The 20,915-nt window shown below is 40.3% G+C and overlaps 2 protein-coding genes across 4 annotated transcripts in view; one reads left to right on the plus strand and one right to left on the minus strand.

Moving 5' to 3' along the window:
- The window catches only part of LOC108052360 (nitric oxide synthase), a 39,812-nt gene extending 19,673 nt beyond the window's left edge, over positions 1-20,139 (plus strand). For 2 of the 3 annotated variants that reach the window (XM_044459870.1, XM_044459871.1), the window contains 11 exons: positions 2,512-2,686; positions 4,092-4,273; positions 5,289-5,498; positions 8,486-8,630; positions 9,536-9,640; positions 9,743-9,810; positions 15,687-16,020; positions 16,887-18,029; positions 18,623-18,747; positions 19,524-19,590; positions 19,788-20,139. In XM_044459870.1, coding sequence (XP_044315805.1) covers positions 2,512-2,686; positions 4,092-4,273; positions 5,289-5,498; positions 8,486-8,630; positions 9,536-9,640; positions 9,743-9,810; positions 15,687-16,020; positions 16,887-18,029; positions 18,623-18,747; positions 19,524-19,590; positions 19,788-19,895 — 2,662 coding nt within the window. In that variant the 3' untranslated portion in view covers positions 19,896-20,139. Of the gene's footprint in view, positions 1-2,511; positions 2,687-4,008; positions 4,039-4,091; positions 4,274-5,288; positions 5,499-8,485; positions 8,631-9,535; positions 9,641-9,742; positions 9,811-15,686; positions 16,021-16,886; positions 18,030-18,622; positions 18,748-19,523; positions 19,591-19,787 lie in introns of those variants that run through there. The other variant, XM_044459872.1, reaches the window with a different exon arrangement.
- On the minus strand, positions 332-1,563 carry LOC108052364 (lysosomal aspartic protease). Its single transcript, XM_017134747.2, has one exon. It carries the CDS (start codon positions 1,555-1,557, stop codon positions 370-372), a length of 1,188 nt encoding a protein of 395 aa, XP_016990236.2. The 5' UTR covers positions 1,558-1,563; the 3' UTR covers positions 332-369.
- Positions 20,140-20,915: the final 776 nt, after the last annotated feature.

Here is a 20,915-nt window from a genome sequence, read left to right on the forward strand (position 1 = left end):
AGCTGAATCAATAGACAGAGCAAACCAAATCTTTGTACACAAAATCACATAAATATTCATAAACAATATTTTCTATAGGAATTTTGGTTTCGTTTGTTTTTTGATTTGGTGGAACTCAGCCCTAACGAAACATTGACTTATAATTTGAGATTTTGTCTGATTTTAGATTTTTCACACAATTAAGTTGGCATTTTAACTGTTTGAAAATGAGATCTGATTTCAAATGTCCAAATCTTAAATTAGAAATCATAATGTCCAAAGAATAACATCTTTTAGAATACTTTTTACAATAACTTTGTAATTAAAATTGTCATTTTTGTTCTGGAAGTATTACTCAAATTTTGTAATTTGTAAGCCATATGAAGACGCCTAATAGTTGGCCACCCTGGCAAAACCAATCCGTTCGTTGCCTTTATCGAACTCCGTGTAGAACTTGCCAATGAACAAGTCACCCAGAATCCAGAACGAGATGCTGCCCATACTGGTGAAGCCGGACATGCAGTAGGTCACTCCATTCTGGGTCAGCTTGACGATGTAGTCCTTGGGGTTCAGGGTGAAGATGGTGCCGCCAATATTAAGGTTTATTTTGGGCAGGGATGCGATTCGGCTGCACCTCACGAACGCCTCTCCACCGCCATTATCCTCGGCGCCCAGCTGGCGATTGATCTTGGTGTAGGCCGCCTGGGGAACCACGATCAAGGAGGTTCCGGTGTCGGCAATCGCCTGGCATCCGTTGCACAGCACCACGCGGTTGACCTTGATCGAGTTCACCTTGAACTGCCAATAGGCCGGAACCGAAACGGGGACGTAGGTGAGACTGCCGACATACAGACTGGAGTCACTGCCTCCGAGGATCAGCTCTCCACCCTGCACCGCGGTGCCCTGGCGCTTCAGGTAGAACGACATGACGGGCTTGTCGAGCAGTCCCTGGGCAATCATGTTGTCCCACGGCGGAGTGACTCCGTCCACGGCGATCGCCTCGAAGGCCATTCCCAGGATTCCCGCAAATGGAGCATAGTCGAAGGTGGTTCCCGGCTCGTTGATGGCCTCGCCGAAGGTCTGGCCTTGGATGCTGACTCCTCCCACGGTCACAGTGTCAGTGGAGAGGAATCCCGAGAGACTGCCGGTTCCATATTCGATGGCGAACTCCGTATCATTCGCCACGTAGGTGCTGGATGCTTCCGATCGGTACTTGTTGTGCCTCTGGCAAGCGATGTTTGAGGACGAGCACTTGGCACTGGGAACCCACAAATTGGACGATCCCGTGTCGAACAGAATGTTGAACCGCTGCCCGGGGGTTCCGATTTCAATTACACCGTAGTACTCCTTGTTAAAAGAATTCTGAAGATTTTCAGTTTGCGACGAAGAAGAACTGGAACTGGAGCTGGTTGTGGCGTCCACCAAAAACGAGTACTTGGCCGCCAGGACGGCCTTCTCCACCTTCACATTTCCGTGGCTCTTGGTAAAGTTACCATTCGAGTGGAGCCGCAAGCGATTCAGCTTGGCAGCGGAATAACCAATCCCGATCAGCACCAACAAAACGAACAACTGTCTCATGTCTGCGGCTAGAATTCGACTGTGACTTCGTCTCAAAAGTGTGCGGAATTTAAATAGTTTCGCCTTTCCATATTTGACTGCCTGCTCTGGTCCAAAATTGGCGCCAAAACTTTCCATTTGCTAAAGAGTTCTGGATTCCAATGACGTCTACTGGTTTATTTGACACACATAAGTAGGTTTAGAAACAAGAGAACTGAAAAAATATTTGATATTCGTTTTAGTCATCGTTCGTTATGTCAGCTGTGTAGACAAGATGTGTTTGAACAGAAGAGGCAAATGCCTGATTATTTAAATTAAACCATAAAACATTCACATAAAGATCCTTTTCAAAACTACAGTTAAAATAGGTAGGTAGATAAATCGAACTTAAATACCGGTCCTAATTATAATTTACCATATAGGTAAAGTCCTTTACCAATTTGTTTGTGAGCTTCCTTTTAATTTGATAAAACAAACACAATTTATTTTTCACGGTACTCGCTCGTATTAGGTCAATAAAATTATTTACTTGCCGAAATCAAAAAATACTTATCTGTTTTTAATTAAAGAGCTTAATTTGTAACAAAAATATTAACATGAAATAGTTTCTGAAATATATGCTTTTAATTTAAAAAAAAAAACATTTAAAAAGTCAAAGTAAGTTTAAAAGTCAAGGCAATTAAAATGTTTACACAACTGCCATAGTTTTATTAATTTTACACAAAAAGTGTAAAATTGGTTTAAGTACTATATACATTATGAAATCGGTTTTTTTATAAGACTAAGAGAATACCGAAATGTTTAGATACCCAGAGCGCTTAGCTTTAAGCCAATGTCCGTCGAACATTGACCGTATAAGCCATGGCATGTATACCCAAGGATTTGCATCCACAATCGCGGCCTGTGGCAGTGCTTGCCCAGAGTGTCATTCGAACTGGCCAAATAAAACCACCCACTCCTCCGCTCCCGTTGCAGATTCGATTGGTTCGTGGAGCTGGGACTGCGATGGTATGCTCTGCCCGCCGTTTCCGGGATGCTGTTCGATGTGGGCGGCATCCAGTTTACGGCCACCACATTCAGCGGCTGGTACATGTCCACGGAGATTGGCAGCCGGAATTTATGCGACACAAATCGCCGCAATATGTTGGAGGTAAGTTGGAGTAAAAAGACGTATATAGTAATTTCTGTATTGATATCCGCCCCCTGACATTGTCCTTGCCTGACGTCCTTGATGTCTTTGTCGCTGTATCGCGATGTGGCGCTTATTTCATTATAAGGCCGCATAATGTGCGGAGGAGACAGGGACTGCCGCCTTTTCCATTCTTGCTGTCCTCGCATAAAGCGCTTTTTTCTGGGCCGGCATTCTTTTAACCCACCAGCAATGTGCCATTGGCTGTGGGTGTGGGTGGTGGGTGGTGGGTGTAAACTGGTTAACAGCACTTAAGAAGGGCGGCGCTTTAAGGCCGGAATAAAGTTTCCATGGGGGAATTATTATCACAGACTGAAATGTAGAGTACTTTCATACATGATATACCTTAATATAACTTGCAACTAAACACATTAGCACTGCAGTTAAGAGTCGATCGATCTCCTCCGGCTAATTAGTTTTTCAGCAGCACGAATATGCCATAGCCCTTCTCTGGAAATCGAGCTACATTTTATGACATCGATGCATTTCCAACCTTGCACCTACACTTGTATAGGTACACAAAAGTCTTTCCAAGTTATGAAAATTTAATAGCTTTCTCCTCTTTAAAATATTTTGAGTGGAAATTAATTTTATGGTTTCGAAAAACAGAGATCTGTAAAATCTTATTTCACTTGCTTTAAAATTATATTATTTATTTATAATTATAAATTTTAAATTTGGTATATTTTTTAAAAAGTGAAATAATTGTACCAGCCTTTTTCATGGGAGAATTTTAAAAATAAAGTTCTGTTTGGCAATTAAGGACTACTCTCAACTCGAAATATTTGAAGCAATTAAAATATTTTCTTTAGTGGAAAGTAGATATGAAATTATGTTTTATGATAAAGTATAAAGTAGTTTTCACACTTCCAATCAAAAGCTGTATTTTTAAAAATTTTTAATAGTTCAAAAAATATTATTATTGCCAATAAACTCCACTTCCTCCCACTATATTTCAAATAATTCGAATATGATATTTGCGGACTAGCTTATACTCATATTTCAGTGTGAAATACGGGTGCAATGACAAGCATTTCCCATTAAATTTGTGGTATTTGTCATCATCAAAGCCATTCATTTGCAAGAGTCAGCCACTGTTTTGGCTCCACTCATGACATCCGATGGCCTGTGGCCAAATCCATAATTGACGTTCGGTGTGGCTTCTGACGGGTGCGAGGAAAGTGGTAGAGGCTTCGGGCCACTTGTTGGGCCCAGGCTTTTAAAGGCCACCACAGTTGTTAGTAATTATTAAATTCTGGCCACAAAACCGTAAATTGTAATCGAAATTCATCAACGTCATTCGATTAGACCGAGTAACCACTACCGATTAGGCGCACTATCGAAATTGATTTTTAACTCACCGCAGACAGTGGCGCTGAAAATGAATCTGGACACCAGGACACCCACATCCCTGTGGAAGGACAAGGCCGTCGTCGAGATGAACATCGCCGTACTGCACTCCTACCAGAGTCGCAATGTGACCATTGTGGATCACCACACGGCCAGTGAAAGTTTCATGAAGCATTTCGAGAACGAGTCCAAGCTGAGGTGAGTCCCCCGATCGCCGATTATATCCATATCCTGTGTGTTTGTTTACTGCCGCGTTGGGCTCGCATTTATGACACATCCCAGCCGCATGTTTATGGCTTAACGTGTTTTATTTGACTTTCGCCGGCGGGGTAGAGTGTGCGGAAAACTCTTTGCAGGTGCGAAAGTAAATTTATTGTTTCCAATTTGCTGTCGCCAGCGTTTATGTAAAGTGCACGCGAGACACATAAATGCCGCACAATATGTCAAACTTTTACTCCCTCCATTTGCAAAAGAGCAGAAGCCCCTTTTCGCGGAGATAAATGTGTCACTTTCTGTTTTTTTGCGAAAAGAGTTTACTTTCTTTGTGCAGGATAAAGCGTTTTTTTATTATATTTGTATCAATTAGGTTTTAAGTCATTGCTTATTACCAGTTTTATTAGTCGCAGACAATAAAAAACAACTGAATATTTGTTAGCTTTTATTTTTAAATACAAATGGTTCTGTTACTTAATATAAAATCCGTATATAATTAATGCAAATTTTTTGACTGAGTGTCACAAAAATATATTTTCTTATTTACAAAATTTGGGAATGAAATATAGGATTAAAGTTTAGTTGAGGGTACAAAAATGTGCAAAGAAAATATACAAAAATTATACTATAAATTAAGAAAATTTTATTAAACTTCTGCCTTTAAGTGGTTAGCCTTAACCTACTTTCCATTTACTAGATTGTGACCCAAAATTGCTTACTTTTGGGTATTTTTAAACTCCCAAACCACCTTAAACCGACACCTTGGCAAGTCACTAAATCAAAATCGTAAGCCACGTGTCTATTTTTATGGCAACAGCAGGCAGGGCAGCCACAATTAAGTCACTTAATGGTAATCTCCCATTTGGGGCACTAAAAATACAAATGGCCATATTTCAAATGCTGGGCGAAATGAATGCAAAGGATTCCGCCTCTGCCACCGCCACCCACTCGTCAATTATAAGCAATTACTTACGAACCGTTGGGAATCGTCTTTCCGCAGGAACGGCTGTCCCGCTGATTGGATTTGGATCGTGCCGCCTCTGTCGGGCTCCATCACGCCGGTGTTCCACCAGGAGATGGCCCTGTACTACCTGAAGCCCTCGTTCGAGTACCAGGATCCCGCCTGGCGCACTCACGTCTGGAAGAAGGGGCGTGGCGAGAGCAAGGGCAAGAAGCCAAGACGTAAATTCAATTTTAAACAAATCGCTAGGTAAGTACTTACAGCAGCGCTTACCGTTAACGTGGCGACCTTTGGTGGAGCTCGCACCCCCCTCCCCCCACCTCGTTATCCTTTCCGGCTGATGATGATGTTGATACTCGCATCCTTGCCCGTGTAATTGTGCCCGTGTGTTCGGTCGTTTTGCGAGCGTGTCACACGAGAGCATCAGCAGGGATTAGCTTTTAAGTAGATTACATGGATTGTGGTTTATTGCCACGGGGCGACTCCTCCACTGCTCCTATGTATATCCTTCATCCTACATCCTACTGTCCTACTGTTATCAAGTCGCATGGAAAATTTGGTACATTGCATCAAGTCTGTTGTGCCCGTTATTGTTATTTTAAATGTTATTTGCCGGATACTGCTCCGCCCTTTCTATCTGGAATCTCCCGTCGAGTTAGCAGCGTATGTGTGGTTGGAGTTGATTGTTATGCAAATTTGACGTCCTTATTTTATTCGAGGTGAAATTTGAGACGTTTATAAGTTTGGCAAGATAAATTCGTCAGGGTTTACTTTAAAAGAGAATAGGTTGCAACCAAATTAAAGGGAGAATTTAAACTTTCTAGGCTCCAAACTTACTAGAAAATACAAACAAGGCAACCTAAGATAATAAAACAGATTTAATAGATATTTTCGTTAGTGGAGCCTGATTAATTTTGACTCTTCTTTATAGCAAGAAATTTAACTAGGTAAAATAAATTTAAATTTAATTAGTTTCATTAAAGGCTTTAGTGTGGAATTTAAGAGGTTTATTAAAGTTATTACCATTTGACTGTATCTATGCCAAATAAATATTCTTCAACAGCTTAAGTTTCTTTGGCTCTCAAAAAAATAAAAAAATTTTGAATAATAATAGGATGTGTTTATGCAACCACGTGTTATGTGTTAACTTTAGGTGGCTAATATACTGTGAAATAGGTGAAAAACGCTTAATTAAGTCAGAAATCAATCTGTGAACAAATGTAAAAACAAAGCAGAAGCTATTAGTTACCATAAGCTTATGCAAATTTGCGGCAATTATACGCCCAACAATGACAGCTTGGCATTTAATCCATACACCTATTCACGCATCAATCAATTAATCGAATGCGCAAACAAACAAATGTGGTGAGCCCTAACAAATAAAATTAATTACACAAATACGCAGGAGAGAAAAAGTGGAAACCTGAAAATTGCTGTTAAATAAAGCGTGAAAAATCATAATGATTATTTAACGACCGCACTTTAAATCGTTGCATATTAATGATGTTGTCCACGCTGGCGTATTTTTCATGCTAATTAATTTTAATTTACTGCAATCAGTACAACGAAGGCATGGCCAACAAATAACTGGCAGAAATTCATTAAAAAGTTATCAATTAAAAATGTTGCAATTGCACATGTACGAGTTTCCATTAAATCGAGTCCTTTCGAGGACGAAACTTTTTATCAGTGCTCTTAAATGATGCTGCCACTGAAAAATCATTCGTATTTACGTATTTATGAGGACACATGTATTCGCACATGTATATCCATGTTGGAATGACGGGCTGTAGACATAATTAAGTTTAATTGTTTCAGCACGCGCCGCGCCTCTTAGCTCTGATGAGATGAAATGGAATTAAATCAGCGCTGACATCGACAACTTTATGAAAATGAAATTATATTCATGTTCGCACAAAAGTGTGCAGCGTAATGCGTGCGGATGCGGATGTGGATGCGGATGCGGAGGAGCAGGGGTCTGGAAAGTGGGTCTGGCACGAGGTGCTGCAAAGTGGGAAGTGCCAGACATATTGAATTACATTTAAACTGCCTATCAGCATCCATTTGCCCTCATATCCCAAAAAGTAGTTCCATGCCAGGAGCAGGCAGAAGGCGCGGTGCAAAGAAAACAATGGCTTCCGAAAGAAGAATAATAAATACGACTGCTACAGCAGAGGGTTTGAACTGGGAAATACCCTAGACTATTTTGACATCTGAGCTTTCGGGTTCTTAAAGAAAATATATATAAAATATATTATATTATAATAATAAAAAATAATATACTTTTTTTTTGTACACTTGGCAATAATAACAGTGCGTTGTGATACATCTTACATTAATTTTGTTACATTAATGAAAATTTACAATACTTTTCGGTGTCAGATCCAAAAATAGTTTCTTTTAAAAAACAATTTGAACATTTTTTTAACGGTTTTATTTTCTAAATCTAAATTTCCTTTACAAATGTTGTTAAAATTGATTTTTAACTATTATTGCTTGGAAGGATGTGTTGCAAAGTCAAAGAGTATATCTTGTTATGAACTTTCGAAAAAATGAATCCGATTGCCTCTTATTGAGGTTTAAAAATTACAGTATTTTACTTTGGGTCCATTTTGGTATAATTTGTATGAGTTAGCCTAGCTTTATACTTTCGCATTAAATTATCATAATTTTACACAACGCGTGATTAAAATATTTTCATTAAAATATTTACCCAACTTGCTTTGACCCAAAAAAGGGTATGAAAATCTCAAAAATAAAGGCGAAATAAAGTCGAATGATGTCTGGCACTGAAGCAACAGAAGGCTTTCCTCTCATAAGTTGGCTTTTCATTTGGCCAGCAACATATCTCCCCCTTCTTTGTTTTTCTTCTGTTGTGCATAAAATTTTATGCGAGTCTACTTTAAATGGCGAAATGAGAGGCGCGAGGAAAGTTCGCATCGTCCGACTCTTGGCAATAAAATTCCTCTGCGCCCCTTTGATTATTGACTAACCATGTGTGGGCCCTCACAAGAAAATATATGCTCCACTTGTAGACAATTTTCCAATTACATGGCATGTCAATCAAAGTGGCTATATCAGCCGGCGTCCGTTATGTTCTATGTTATGGCCTTACCCTCGACATGAAGGCTTATGGGTCTAATGATGATGGTCGTGCTGCCGCTGACGCAGCTTTAAGTGTTTCTTTGAGCATTTGCCCAAATACGAGCTAAACATTCGTTTTCACTTCGTTGCAGGGCTGTGAAATTTACATCGAAATTATTCGGACGCGCCTTGTCGAAGCGCATAAAGGCAACAGTTCTGTATGCCACCGAAACTGGAAAATCCGAGCAATATGCAAAGCAATTATGTGAACTACTTGGACATGCATTTAATGCACAGGTAAGCTTGACAAAAAGGGACATACTATAATCAATGGTACTGCAATATATACTTTAGCTGGCATTGATAGAGTAAACAAAACTAGTTTACGAAGTTAAAAAGCTCAATAACTGGAAGCACCAGTTATAAATAGTTCGAGTTAAATAAGCATTTATTAAAGAGATTTGAAGTTCGAACTATGGAAGTTCGACTGTATAAAAATGAAATTTATTTAAAAAATTATTTTTTATTGAATAATTGTTGTTGATGAAGTATAGTAACAATTATTGTAATAACAACTAGTCTTAAACTAAATGAAATTAATGTAAAACCCACAAAATACTTATGCCTCTTGCCAGTCTACGCACTTATTTTCCAATTTGTTGAAATTAGCCCTAGAAATAGGTTTCGTTACAAACATTAAGCATATTTCATAATGCCAAATGACATCCCTAATTTGACATTATAAAACGTTTTAACCTACTTCTAAAATTAGCCCCATTTCGGGTTCTCTGGACTTAACCTGCGACCTTAGGCTGTGGGCAAAGGCCAGCGCCACATGAGACAAATTAGCATAAAACCGAAATTTACTTTTACATTTTTTTGTGCCAGCTTAGTGTCGTCCGGTCGGTTCAGTTTCGTCCGATCCACAGGATTCAACTCAGTTTGGAGTAGTCCCCTGGTCATGTGTGTGTAAAAAGCATCTGCTGGATGCCTGGCAAAATAAGATAAGCTGCAAACACCTGCGACAAACTACAAGATACATTCGAGAGTGAGAGTCCAGGCTCATTAGGTGGTCTTTATTTCTGGTATGCGTGTATGTTGGGGGAATATGCTAAGCATCTAATGACCACAAAAGTGTTTGGCCTTGCAGAAAAACAGAACAAATACGCACTGCTAAAGCGGCAAATTGTTTATTCATTTAGATATATTGCATGTCCGACTACGATATATCCTCCATTGAGCACGAGGCATTGTTAATTGTTGTGGCCTCCACCTTTGGCAACGGCGATCCCCCCGAAAACGGCGAGGTAAGTAGTCCCCCCAGATCATATCAAACTAATTAATGGATTAGGCCGAGCCGCCTCCTAATGACCCGAAATGTGAACTTTAACTTTTCGTCGTTTCCCCAGCTATTCTCGCAGGAATTGTATGCGATGCGTGTCCAGGAGTCTGGCGAGCATGGATTGCAGGATTCTAGGTGAGTCAATAACTTCCCTTTTTTAGTTCTCCTCCTCTCCTTTCTGTTGGCGCGGTCTTTGCATAAATTTCGTATAAATCAATTTTTTTGTGGTTACTTCGGTGTAGTGGAGAGGCGAGGATAATAAATATGGATGGAAATTGCTTTTAAGGCAAGTTTTCTTTCACTTTGAATTTCAAGCTTATGCAAAATTCGTTTTTCCGTATCAATTTTTATTGCATACTTTGTGGGGCTTGCAATGAGATTTTAATCCCTTGTCGTTGGTTTTGGTTGAAGGACACAAGCTGGATTAATTAATTATTTAGCTGCGGTAGCGATGTGGTTCGATAAAGGGAATTTAAACAGGGATATGTTAGAACATTGGTTATATAAAAACTTATCTACTTTTGAAATTATTTCTTTAAACCATTTTTAATAAAGCACGAAAGGATATGGTTATTTCTGTTAAATCGGTTACGAAATGCATTAAATCAGTTTTCCAAAAATTTATTTGATAATATTTTATAGAAATATAAATTAAAAAAAGCAAATGAAAACTGTAACCACCTTTGAATTTAATTTTTTTAATAATTGTTTAATGAAGAATAATGAATAAGGTTAATTAGGTTAAATATTTGCCAAATTGCCTTCCAAGAGATAATAAATAATAATACGAATTAATCAAATTACAAATCAAACAACAATATTTCATTTCTGGATCCCTGTATCTCTTTTTAATTCCCGAATTTTCGGGTTTTCTCATATGTTCACATTATTGCTGACACATATTTGGCATTTTTGTATTATTAATTGGCCCTTGTTTTTGTCCCACATTTTCTGATGTTGTGTGCGTGCCGAGAGCTTTAAAATTACAAACCCACACATACCGACACACACAAAGGATAAAGACACGCACTTAAGTGCGTGCCGCTTGAGAGAGCAGACAAATCCGCGCAATTTCCCTTTTCCCCCACCAAAGCGGAAAAAAACAATAACAATAATTTTGTTATTTCGATATTTTCCCTCACGTATGTCTGTGGAGGGTTTTTATGATGTAAAGGGGATTTCCGCTTGACAACTTTGACAACTTGGGGCCCACACACACATACACATACAAGTAGACCGTCTTTGGTGGCTAAATTTATACCTAAACACGCTGCCAGTTGCCTGTTGAAAATGAAATTGAAAATTCATATGGGGCTGGAGCTCCCGGAAGGACCAGAGGCTGCTGAAACACACTCCCCCACGGAAGGAAGCCAATTCAATAAGATATTTCGAAAGTCAGGCTGTAAAAAATGTCCTGCGGCCGCAGGAGATGCTTTAATTGAAAAATAATGGGGGAATCTCTGATCTGACATAATTGTGCGTGTTTATTGGTGTGTTGTGGGATGTTTATTAATTTGTATTTATTATAATGGCCGAATAATGAACACTAGCCTCCCACACTTTCGGTTTCTCTCTTTTTGTCTGCTGTAAAAACCAATTAATTTGATTTATTACTGCTTTTATACGATGCCATAGTGTATATCTGCTTGTTGAAGCAGGTAAAGCCTATTTAGGCGAAAGTTTCACAGAAAATTATCCGAGCCTGCGTTAATTGGCATCCCTCTGCCCACGAATGCCACTTGTATTATGATTAATTGTTAAGCGAAATTCATGTTTGGCAGCCTAGGTTGGATTTAATCATTTCAATTATTTTTAAACATTTACGGCACTCTCTTAAATCGATTGCAATTTTTGCTAACCAAGCATTAGAGAAATGAGAATCGCCTCTTTGGGCGAGCTCCCTTTTCCTTCGTCATTTGTCCCACACTGCGTATGAGCAATTTAAACAAGCAAGCCGAAATCGCTTCGGGGAGGCTATCAACATCATGTGAGCTTGGCTGCTGAAGGTCCTCTTTTTGGCTGCTTAAACGCTCGAGTGCGTTTGCCTCGTGTATTTGCTTTTCTTATTTTCCCGAGGCATTTTGTCGCTTCGGAAATTGCTTTGCTGTTAATTGTTTGCTTCGATTGATTTAATTTTAAAGCTAAGAACTTGCAAACTTGCTGGTGCAACTTTCCGAATTTGAAACTAAAGTAGTTGCTTAATAGTTTCGGAATAGTTTCGCAACAAAAGTCAAATGCGAGAAGATACTTTTAAGGCCAATAAATTGTGTGGTCGGCGATTTATAATAAAATTTCGGTGGCCTAACTTTTAGTTTCGTCTGTGGTACACAGCTAGAAATCCAAAAAAAAATGCACAATCCCTCTCAAAATCCAAAGCTTGTCCTGCCTTGAGTCAAGTGACTGCCAGCTCTAGCTCTCTTAATTGCAGTCTATTATGCCATCAACGCCTCTGAGTGTGCTTTTAAGTGTCTGCAGTGGGTGGGTGTTTGTGTTTTTATGTGTGAGCACCTGACATCCGTATCCTGTTGTCAGTAAACTGCAACTGCTCGGAATGGGACACTTATCCAGCCTTAGACGTCACCTGTCCTTGATGGTGTGGGGCGTTGCATTTGCCATAAAAGTTTGCACGTTGATGATGCCACCTATAAGCTCGCAATTACTCCACTTTGCATAATGAGTGGAGCCAAACACTTGAATAAAATGCTTGTCAAAATCATTAGCATTTTTTTTATGCCCGCTCTCAGCTGCTTTTCAAGTGCACGAAAATAATTACAAGTACAAGTTGTTTGGATAGGGCCACTTGACTCAAGAGCAGACAGAGTAAATACGCGAGAAAATGGCACTGCAAGCTTTTAGGCAACTTGGTAAATTTATGAAGCTGCTAGCGTACACTGCGAATATTACGTATACGCATGGTATGACTGTCTTGGCTTAAGTGTGTAACTAAAAGGGTTATATTTTTTTGATCCCAGTTTTAATGTACTGTTGAAAATGCTTTTTCTTTACAAAGCACACTATTAAAAAAAAACAATAAACGTAGGATGCCTACAATACACCCACTTCTTTTATTTTAATCAATGTAATTAAAAATTTGAAAGCATTACGATTTTTGCTTTGTAAACACCAGAGCCAAAGAATTTTTAGTTGGTCTTTAATTTCTTAACTATTGTTGACTATTTCATTTTTTAAACATAATTACTAAGCTCTTGCAGCAATCGAGTAGATGAAATACTTAACTTGTTGTTTATTACACAGTTTTAATTTAATCTAGTTTTTATCAGTGTTTAAGTGTTAAAATAGAGCCAACTCTCAGCGCAGCTTGGCAGTGTTTTAATTATTCCGAGTCCAGGATTTCCAGTCTGCCACTTCGTCCTTTGGCCCCGCGAGTGTTTTTTGCTTTCAATAGTTTTGCTCTGCCACCTGTCCTGCTTTGTGCCCATCTCTTTCGCTCACTCCCACCCGGCAGTTCAGCTGTAAATTACAACACTCTTTTCACGCAATGCTGCACTTTTGGACTGCTGATGCGGGCGGAAGGGGAAAGGATGTCTGTTTGTTCGCGTGCAGGATTTGCCGTGTTCGTTGTTGCTGCTTTAAGGAGCGTGTGATTAAGTTGATAGGCGTCACTCAGCTTAAAACTTGGCTAAGCGCCGAAGCGTTGAGTTGTGCTTCTTCGCGTCGTGATGAACTGCATATGTATATGTCTGGGAAACAGATAAATTTGAGTGGGATTAAACTTACTTATACTTACAATGTTTCAGCGGTGGCAGAAGTTTAGGAAATGATTGGTTGAATTAGGATTGTTCCCTCTGCAAATAGAAACAGAATTTAGCTGTTCAAATATTGATGTTCTAATTATTTGCTCTCTACCAATTATATTTATCCTGCTGTATTAATTTTCACTTTTGCTGAATGAACAAATTAACCTTATTACATGGCCTTAGGCATGATATATAGATACATCTTATGAAGTTTAAATCTAATTAAAGCTGACTTTCGGTTCCTGAATTGGAAGATCTGCTTAGCATTATGCAGCCGCTTATGTAGTAATGCTGTAATTTAATATTCCCCTCCAGGACCATCGCCTACTGCCGAGTAGTGGCCTTATCTTTGCCATAATCCCCGCCAGGGTCTGGTCCATCGCTCGCTGTTAACAAGCTCTTACAACTTGTAAGCTCTGTGGCAGCCAGTCGTGACGGGTTCCTGAGCCCTCTGCTCGGGGCAACAGGTTTTTTACGACCCCCGCAAAGCCATAAACTTTGACCCAAAGCCAAGCTGAGCAGCAGGAGCTCAAATAGTTTTAAACGCACTATGCCATAGAGCCATCTCGGAGTGGGCCATGGCCAGATGCAGTTGGCAGCAGTCTGGCCAAAAGCGGATTTTTCGTCGGCTCCTGGGTTTCGTTAAAAACTGCCACTGTTCATTGTTGAATCATCACTCAACTGGGCGGTTTTTCCGGGCTGTGATGCGGGGAAAACTGCAGTGGCGGGGCAGCAGACTCACACGCTGGGAAAATGCTTGCCACTGACGAGCAGATGACGAGCGGATGATTACGTTCTTTTTTTTTAGTGAATTGCTCGCACACACCCAGTCCTCGTCCGAATTCAACTTCAAGTCTTGTCTTTTCTTCCAGGCCATACAGCCCTACTTTGGGCTCATTTTATTTTGGCAGTTTTTGCACATTTCTTTTTCATTCTTTTTATACCCTTGCAGAGGGTATTATAATTTTGGTCAAAAGTGTGCAACGCAGTGAAGGAGACATCTCCGACCCTATAAAGTATATATATTCTTGATCAGGATCACCTCCTGAGTTGATATAGCCATGTCCGTCTGTCCGTCTGTCCGTCTGTCCGTCTGTCTGTCCGTCTGTCTGTCCGTCTGTCTGTCCGTCTGTCTGTTTCTACGCGAACTAGTCTCTCAGTTTTAAAGATATCGAATTGAAACTTTGCACACACCCTTCTTTCCTTTGCACGCAGTATATAAGTCGGAACGGCCGGGATCGGCCGACTATATCCTATAGCTGCCATATAACTGATTGATCGGAAATGCCATAACTCTGCTGTTTGTTAAGTTAGGAAGTTGGGACTCTCTATGGGTATTATATTTGGTCAATCAATCCGACGTACCAAATTTCATAAGGATCGGCCGACTATATCCTATAGCTGCCATATAACTGATTGATCGGAAATGCCATAACTCTGCTGTTTGTTTAGTTAGGAAGTTGGGATTTTCTATGGGTTTTATATTTGGCCAATTAATCCGACCTACGAAATTTCATAAGGATCGGCCGACTATATCTTATAGCTGCCATATAACTGATTGATCGGAAATGCCATAACTCTGCTGTTTGTTAAGTTAGGAAGTTGGGATTTTCTATGGGTTTTATTTTTAGCCAATCAATCCGACATATCAAATTTCATAAGGATCGGCCGACTATATTCCATAGCTGCCATATACATAACTGAACGATTGGAAATGCCATAACTTTGGTGATTTTAAAGTTAGGAAGTTGGGATATTTTATGAGTATTAAGAATGCATCATATGAATAATTTTGGAGAATATAATTTGCAGAATATTCTGCAAGGGTATTTCAACTTCGGCTCCGCCCGAAGTTAGCTTTCCTTTCTTGTTCCTCTTTAGCTACATCCAATGACAAGCGTAATAAATGCTTTGCTGTCAGCCTCTGCTTGTCTTCTTTTATTGTTGCCTCCTTTGGCGTGTTTTGTTCATTGTTTAGTTCCTGCACTACAACAACAACATGAAGAGGGGGCGAAAGGGGCGGGGCGACTGCCCTTGACCACGCCCACCTTTCTTTTGTTGCGCCGGTCTTTGTGAAATATGAATCTGAGGGCGGGAAAAGCCCTTCTAACAGGCCCCATTTTAATTTGAGTGTTCTTGGTTGGATGTTTAAAAATCTGAGCTGCATACTTTTGGGCTGTCGCCGAAAAAACACGAATTTCCCCCAGGCCGAGATTATGACCACAAACCCCTCGATTTTCTCCCCACCAACAGCATCGGCTCCTCGAAGTCCTTCATGAAGGCCAGCTCGCGACAGGAGTTCATGAAGCTGCCGCTGCAACAGGTGAAGAGAATCGACCGTTGGGACTCGCTGCGGGGCTCCACCTCGGACACCTTCACCGAGGAGACCTTTGGCCCCCTGTCCAATGTCCGGTTCGCCGTCTTCGCCCTCGGCTCCTCGGCCTATCCCAACTTCTGCGCCTTCGGCCAGTATGTGGACAACATTCTGGGCGAGCTGGGCGGCGAGCGCCTGCTGAGGGTGGCCTACGGCGACGAGATGTGCGGCCAGGAGCAGTCGTTCCGGAAATGGGCTCCCGAGGTTTTCAAGGTGAGTGGAGTGACATCTTCATGCGTGACATCTTTATGCACGGCACAGGAGCAAATATGCAACGCTTTTGGTTGAAAAATGTTCGTGGTCAACAGTGCGTATACGCAACGGGTTCAGGGTGAAACCACACTTTTTACTGAAAGAAAAAACACTTAGAAGAGAACTTTAATGAATAATTTTAAATAGCCATTTTTTGTTTACAAAAATAAGGTTTTCCTTTAACATAGGTAATTTTTTACAAAGTCAATTAACAAAGTGTTTTAATATACTTTAAATAAATCGAAAAATTGCAGGATTAACCAAAATTTTTCTTAAAAGTAAACTTTAACAAATACTTTAAAATGGTCATTTCAAATTGGTGGCAAAAACTGTTCAGTAAAAATATTGCAGTTATTATTAATCAATTATTTAATTTAGAAAAAATACTAATTTTTCATTTAAAGCTATAAACACGAATGGTGTCTTAGTGTTTTAGATAAATTACCCAAATTAAATGAAGTGAGAGTTAAGGCCTTTACACAATTTTATTTCTCAGAAGAGTTTTTAGCATTTATGTGATTATATATATTTCAAATCTATATCAGAATTGACAATTTGAATTTTCTTTACCTAGTATTAAAGTATGTTCAGAAAGAAATAATATGACAGTTTATATAAGAAATGAATCTTTGTAATGAGGGCTTTATTAAGAAGAAGTTTATCTGGCTCAAAAAGTACTGATTAAGAAAAAATTAAAATACTTAAAAAGAGAAAAATTATAATTATAATTATATTTCAAAAAGGGGATTTCGATTTTTATCGGCAAATAAACAACCAATAACCCAATGATCTTATATGATTTGAATAACTTTAACCCGACTTTGCAGCTCGCCTGCGAGACCTTCTGCCTGGATCCCGAGGAGAGTCTCTCGGACGCCTCGCTGGCGCTGCAGAACGACTCGCTGACCGTGAACACGGTGCGACTGGTGCCCTGGGTGACCAAGGGATCGCTGGACAGCAGTCTGTCCAAGTACCACAACAAGAAGGTGCACTGCTGCAAGGTGAAGGCGCAGCCGCACAATCTGACCCGGCTGAGCGAGGGAGCCAAGACCACGATGCTGCTGGAGATCTGTGCGCCGGGATTGGAGTACGAGCCGGGCGATCACGTGGGCATCTTTCCTGCGAATCGATCCCAGCTGGTCGACGGTCTGCTGGATCGCCTGGTGGGCGTCGACAATCCCGACGAGGTGCTGCAGCTGCAGCTGCTGAAGGAGAAGCAGACCTCGAACGGGATATTCAAGTCCTGGGAGCCGCACGACAAGATACCTCCGGACACTCTGCGGAATCTCCTGGCCCGATTCTTCGACCTGACCACTCCGCCATCGCGACAGCTGCTCACATTGCTGGCGGGATTCTGTGAGGACACCGCGGACAAGGAGCGGCTGGAGCTGCTGGTGAACGATTCGTCGGCCTACGAGGACTGGCGTCACTGGCGACTGCCCCACCTGCTGGACGTGCTCGAGGAGTTCCCCTCCTGCCGCCCGCCGGCCCCCCTCCTGCTGGCCCAGTTGACGCCGCTGCAGGCCCGCTTCTACTCCATCTCCTCGTCGCCGCGCCGCGTGAGCGACGAGATCCACCTGACGGTGGCCATCGTGAAGTACCGCTGCGAGGACGGGCAGGGTGACGAGCGGTACGGCGTGTGCTCCAACTACCTGTCCGGCCTGCGGGCGGACGACGAGCTGCTCATGTTCGTGAGGAGCGCCCTGGGCTTCCACTTGCCCAGCGACCGGAGTCGCCCCATCATCCTGATTGGTCCCGGCACCGGAATCGCCCCCTTCCGCTCCTTCTGGCAGGAGTTCCAGGTGCTCCGCGACCTGGATCCCGTGGCCGCCTTGCCCAAGATGTGGCTTTTCTTTGGCTGCCGCAACCGGGATGTGGACCTCTACGCCGAGGAGAAGGCGCAGCTGGAGAAGGATCAGATCCTGGACCGAGTTTTTCTGGCTCTCTCCAGGGAGCCGGCCATTCCAAAGGTATGTTTATAGTGGTCAGCAATCTAAACTTGGTTTTTATCCACTTAACCAACCAAACTTTTATATACAGAGAAAAATAGTTCACATACACAGTGAAATGGGTTTGGCATTCCTATTACTCGGGTTTTGTTAAATTAATTATTAAAATAAAATTAAAGTCAAACAGATTTATTTATTTTGTGTCACCCAATTAAAAGACTTTAAATAGGGAAAAATTATCGAAGAAAAGTGAATAATATTTGTTTAATATTAAAGTCAAAAAGATTCGTTTTGAATAATTTATGACAAATTAAACATTTTGTGACATCCAAAACAAATGCGATATATTTAAGATCCCTTAAATATAGTTTAAAAGTAATAATGTTTTCTTATTCTTAATGTGTACTTTATTATTATAATCCTATTCCTATTCATTTAGTTTCAACCAAATTAAAAAAGGCTATACATAGTTTGTTGGCCTAGCAAAGTTAGTTTAATTTACTGAAGACCAAAATGTGTACTAAATATTGTAATTTTTTCTCTGTCTATGAGCAATTCCCGCTTAAACAATGATTTGTTTTTTGATTTGGCATCGAATCGCTTGTGCATTGCAGACATATGTGCAGGACCTGATTGAGCAGGAATTCGATTCGCTGTACCAGTTGATTGTGCAGGAGAGGGGCCACATCTACGTCTGCGGCGATGTCACAATGGCCGAGCATGTGTACCAGACCATCAGGTAAGGTTTGCTCTGCCTTAAGTTTGATTGCCTTTGTGTGTTTGGGCAAAAGAGTGGGCGTTGCTGCTCTTTCCGTGGGCACACAACCCCCTCCCCCAGGAACACCACTGGGAGTTCTCTGTTTTCCAATGCTCATCGGTCAGGTATTTTACCATCGCTTGGCTTTTATATTTCGTTTCTCTGGCTCGCATTTTTTCAAAGCTCCTGATTAAGTGCCTTATTGTGAAATACGGGCTGGGCTGTCTCTATCCATACACACAGGATATTGCATAATGGCGCAGTCCTTAAGGACGGACTTCAATGGGGACCTACTCGTAATCTTAAGCGGTTTAGTTTAATTGAAACGAGACAATATCCTGGGGCAGCAGCCCATCTGTTGCGTTTGCTAATTAGAGGTCTTCTTCCAGGAATATTCATATAATTTCTTATTTAAGTCTGGTAATTATGAAGGATAATAATGTCCATGTAAACAAAAAACCGTAAGCATATTAAATGCCGATGCGAGTCTGTTTTTATATCATTAAATTAATATAATTAATAAAATAATTTGAGAAAAGTCATAAAGTTAAATCATTATTCCTTAACATATTTTTCAAAATATAGCTGCATAGCTGCGCTTTCAACTCGACACTTTATAAATCTTTAAGCACTTATTCCCTTACTGTCCCTATAGATTACGTTACATATCCCTGTGCGAATAAATAAACATTTTTCCAGAATTTTTCCGTATTTTCTACACACACTTTAACTTTTACATATTCCTTTCTCTTTGGCAGGAAGTGCATTGCCGGCAAAGAGCAGAAAAGCGAGGCGGAAGTTGAGACATTTTTGCTAACACTGCGGGTAAGTATCCTTAGCGGTAAGGGCGGAGCTTTAGCTATAAATACCGTCAGTGAAGGTTTTCCTTCCTGCCACACTCTGCGTATGAGCAATATTTCCATGCAAGCATAAAAATAGTTTTGAACAATGTAGTGTAAACCAACATTTGATGACACTAAATCTACATACATTGTGTTGCACTGTTTTTTCGATTTTTCTAGGATGAAAGTCGCTACCATGAGGACATCTTTGGCATCACGCTGCGAACGGCTGAAATACACACAAAGTCAAGGGCCACGGCCAGGATTCGCATGGCATCCCAGCCCTAAAGTACATTCGAACTAATCAAAATAGGAGCGATAATTTATCCAAATAAGTGAAGAATACAAACATTTGTCTTTACTTTCTTCCATATTCAAATGCAATTAAATATTGTCGCTTTGTTCATTACTTATTCGTATGAATAACGTTTAAATAAATTACACTTTATTATTGATTCTTATGTACAAAATAATTCAGAAATCAAAATCTAAATGTTAAAGTATATTTCAAATAAATCAATTCAAAAAAGAAGTTTATCGAGTTGTTACAAAAACTGGGGGTGTGGATTAGTCAAATGCAATTTCCAATTTCGGCACCAAAGTTAAGGCCATTGGCTAAGCGGCTTAAATGGGCTAAAGGGAAATGGAAATTTGACGATTGGCAAATGGCGTAGAAAATGCAATTTATAAAATAAATAGTCATTTCCTTTCCATGTATTTTTTTCAGACTTTCTTTTCCCCGACCGGTTCTGCTCTATAATAGGGAATAATACCGGCTTGACAATGTCAGACTCGAAAATAGTCGAATCATATATATTTACCTTCCGTACTTTGCATTACGCTTTGAATAAAATGAAAAACTAGCAAAACAGTGGTTCTAAATGCAAGAAAAACGTGTTTCAATTGAGTTTAAAAGAATTAAATATGAGTATTGGGTTTCATAAATTATTAAGTTATTTTGTAGTGTTGTTTATAAAAACTAGTAAATATTTAAACATTATGAATGCGTAGTTACCAATAAATTACCCAATTGATCGAATTAAAAAGTAATTTTTGGAACATAAAAGAATTTTTAAATTACGCTAACAGGTGAATACAGATATATAGATATGGGCCAAAAAAGATTTAGTAAAAAAACGGTAATTTCCATCAATTTGAGTATTTTCTTATCTCAGATCCATGTGCAACTAAAGCGCAGTGGCTGCGCCAACATTCCGGTGGCTGTCTGCGGTTTCAAAGCGTTAACAGATTTGTACCTTGTGCGAAATTCTAAACATCTACATCCTAACTCCGACCAAAGGGGCTCAC

The sequence above is a fragment of the Drosophila rhopaloa genome, unplaced genomic scaffold (assembly GCF_018152115.1).
Source record: "Drosophila rhopaloa isolate 14029-0021.01 unplaced genomic scaffold, ASM1815211v1 contig_2, whole genome shotgun sequence".
In the NCBI taxonomy this organism is placed as follows: domain Eukaryota; kingdom Metazoa; phylum Arthropoda; class Insecta; order Diptera; family Drosophilidae; genus Drosophila; species Drosophila rhopaloa.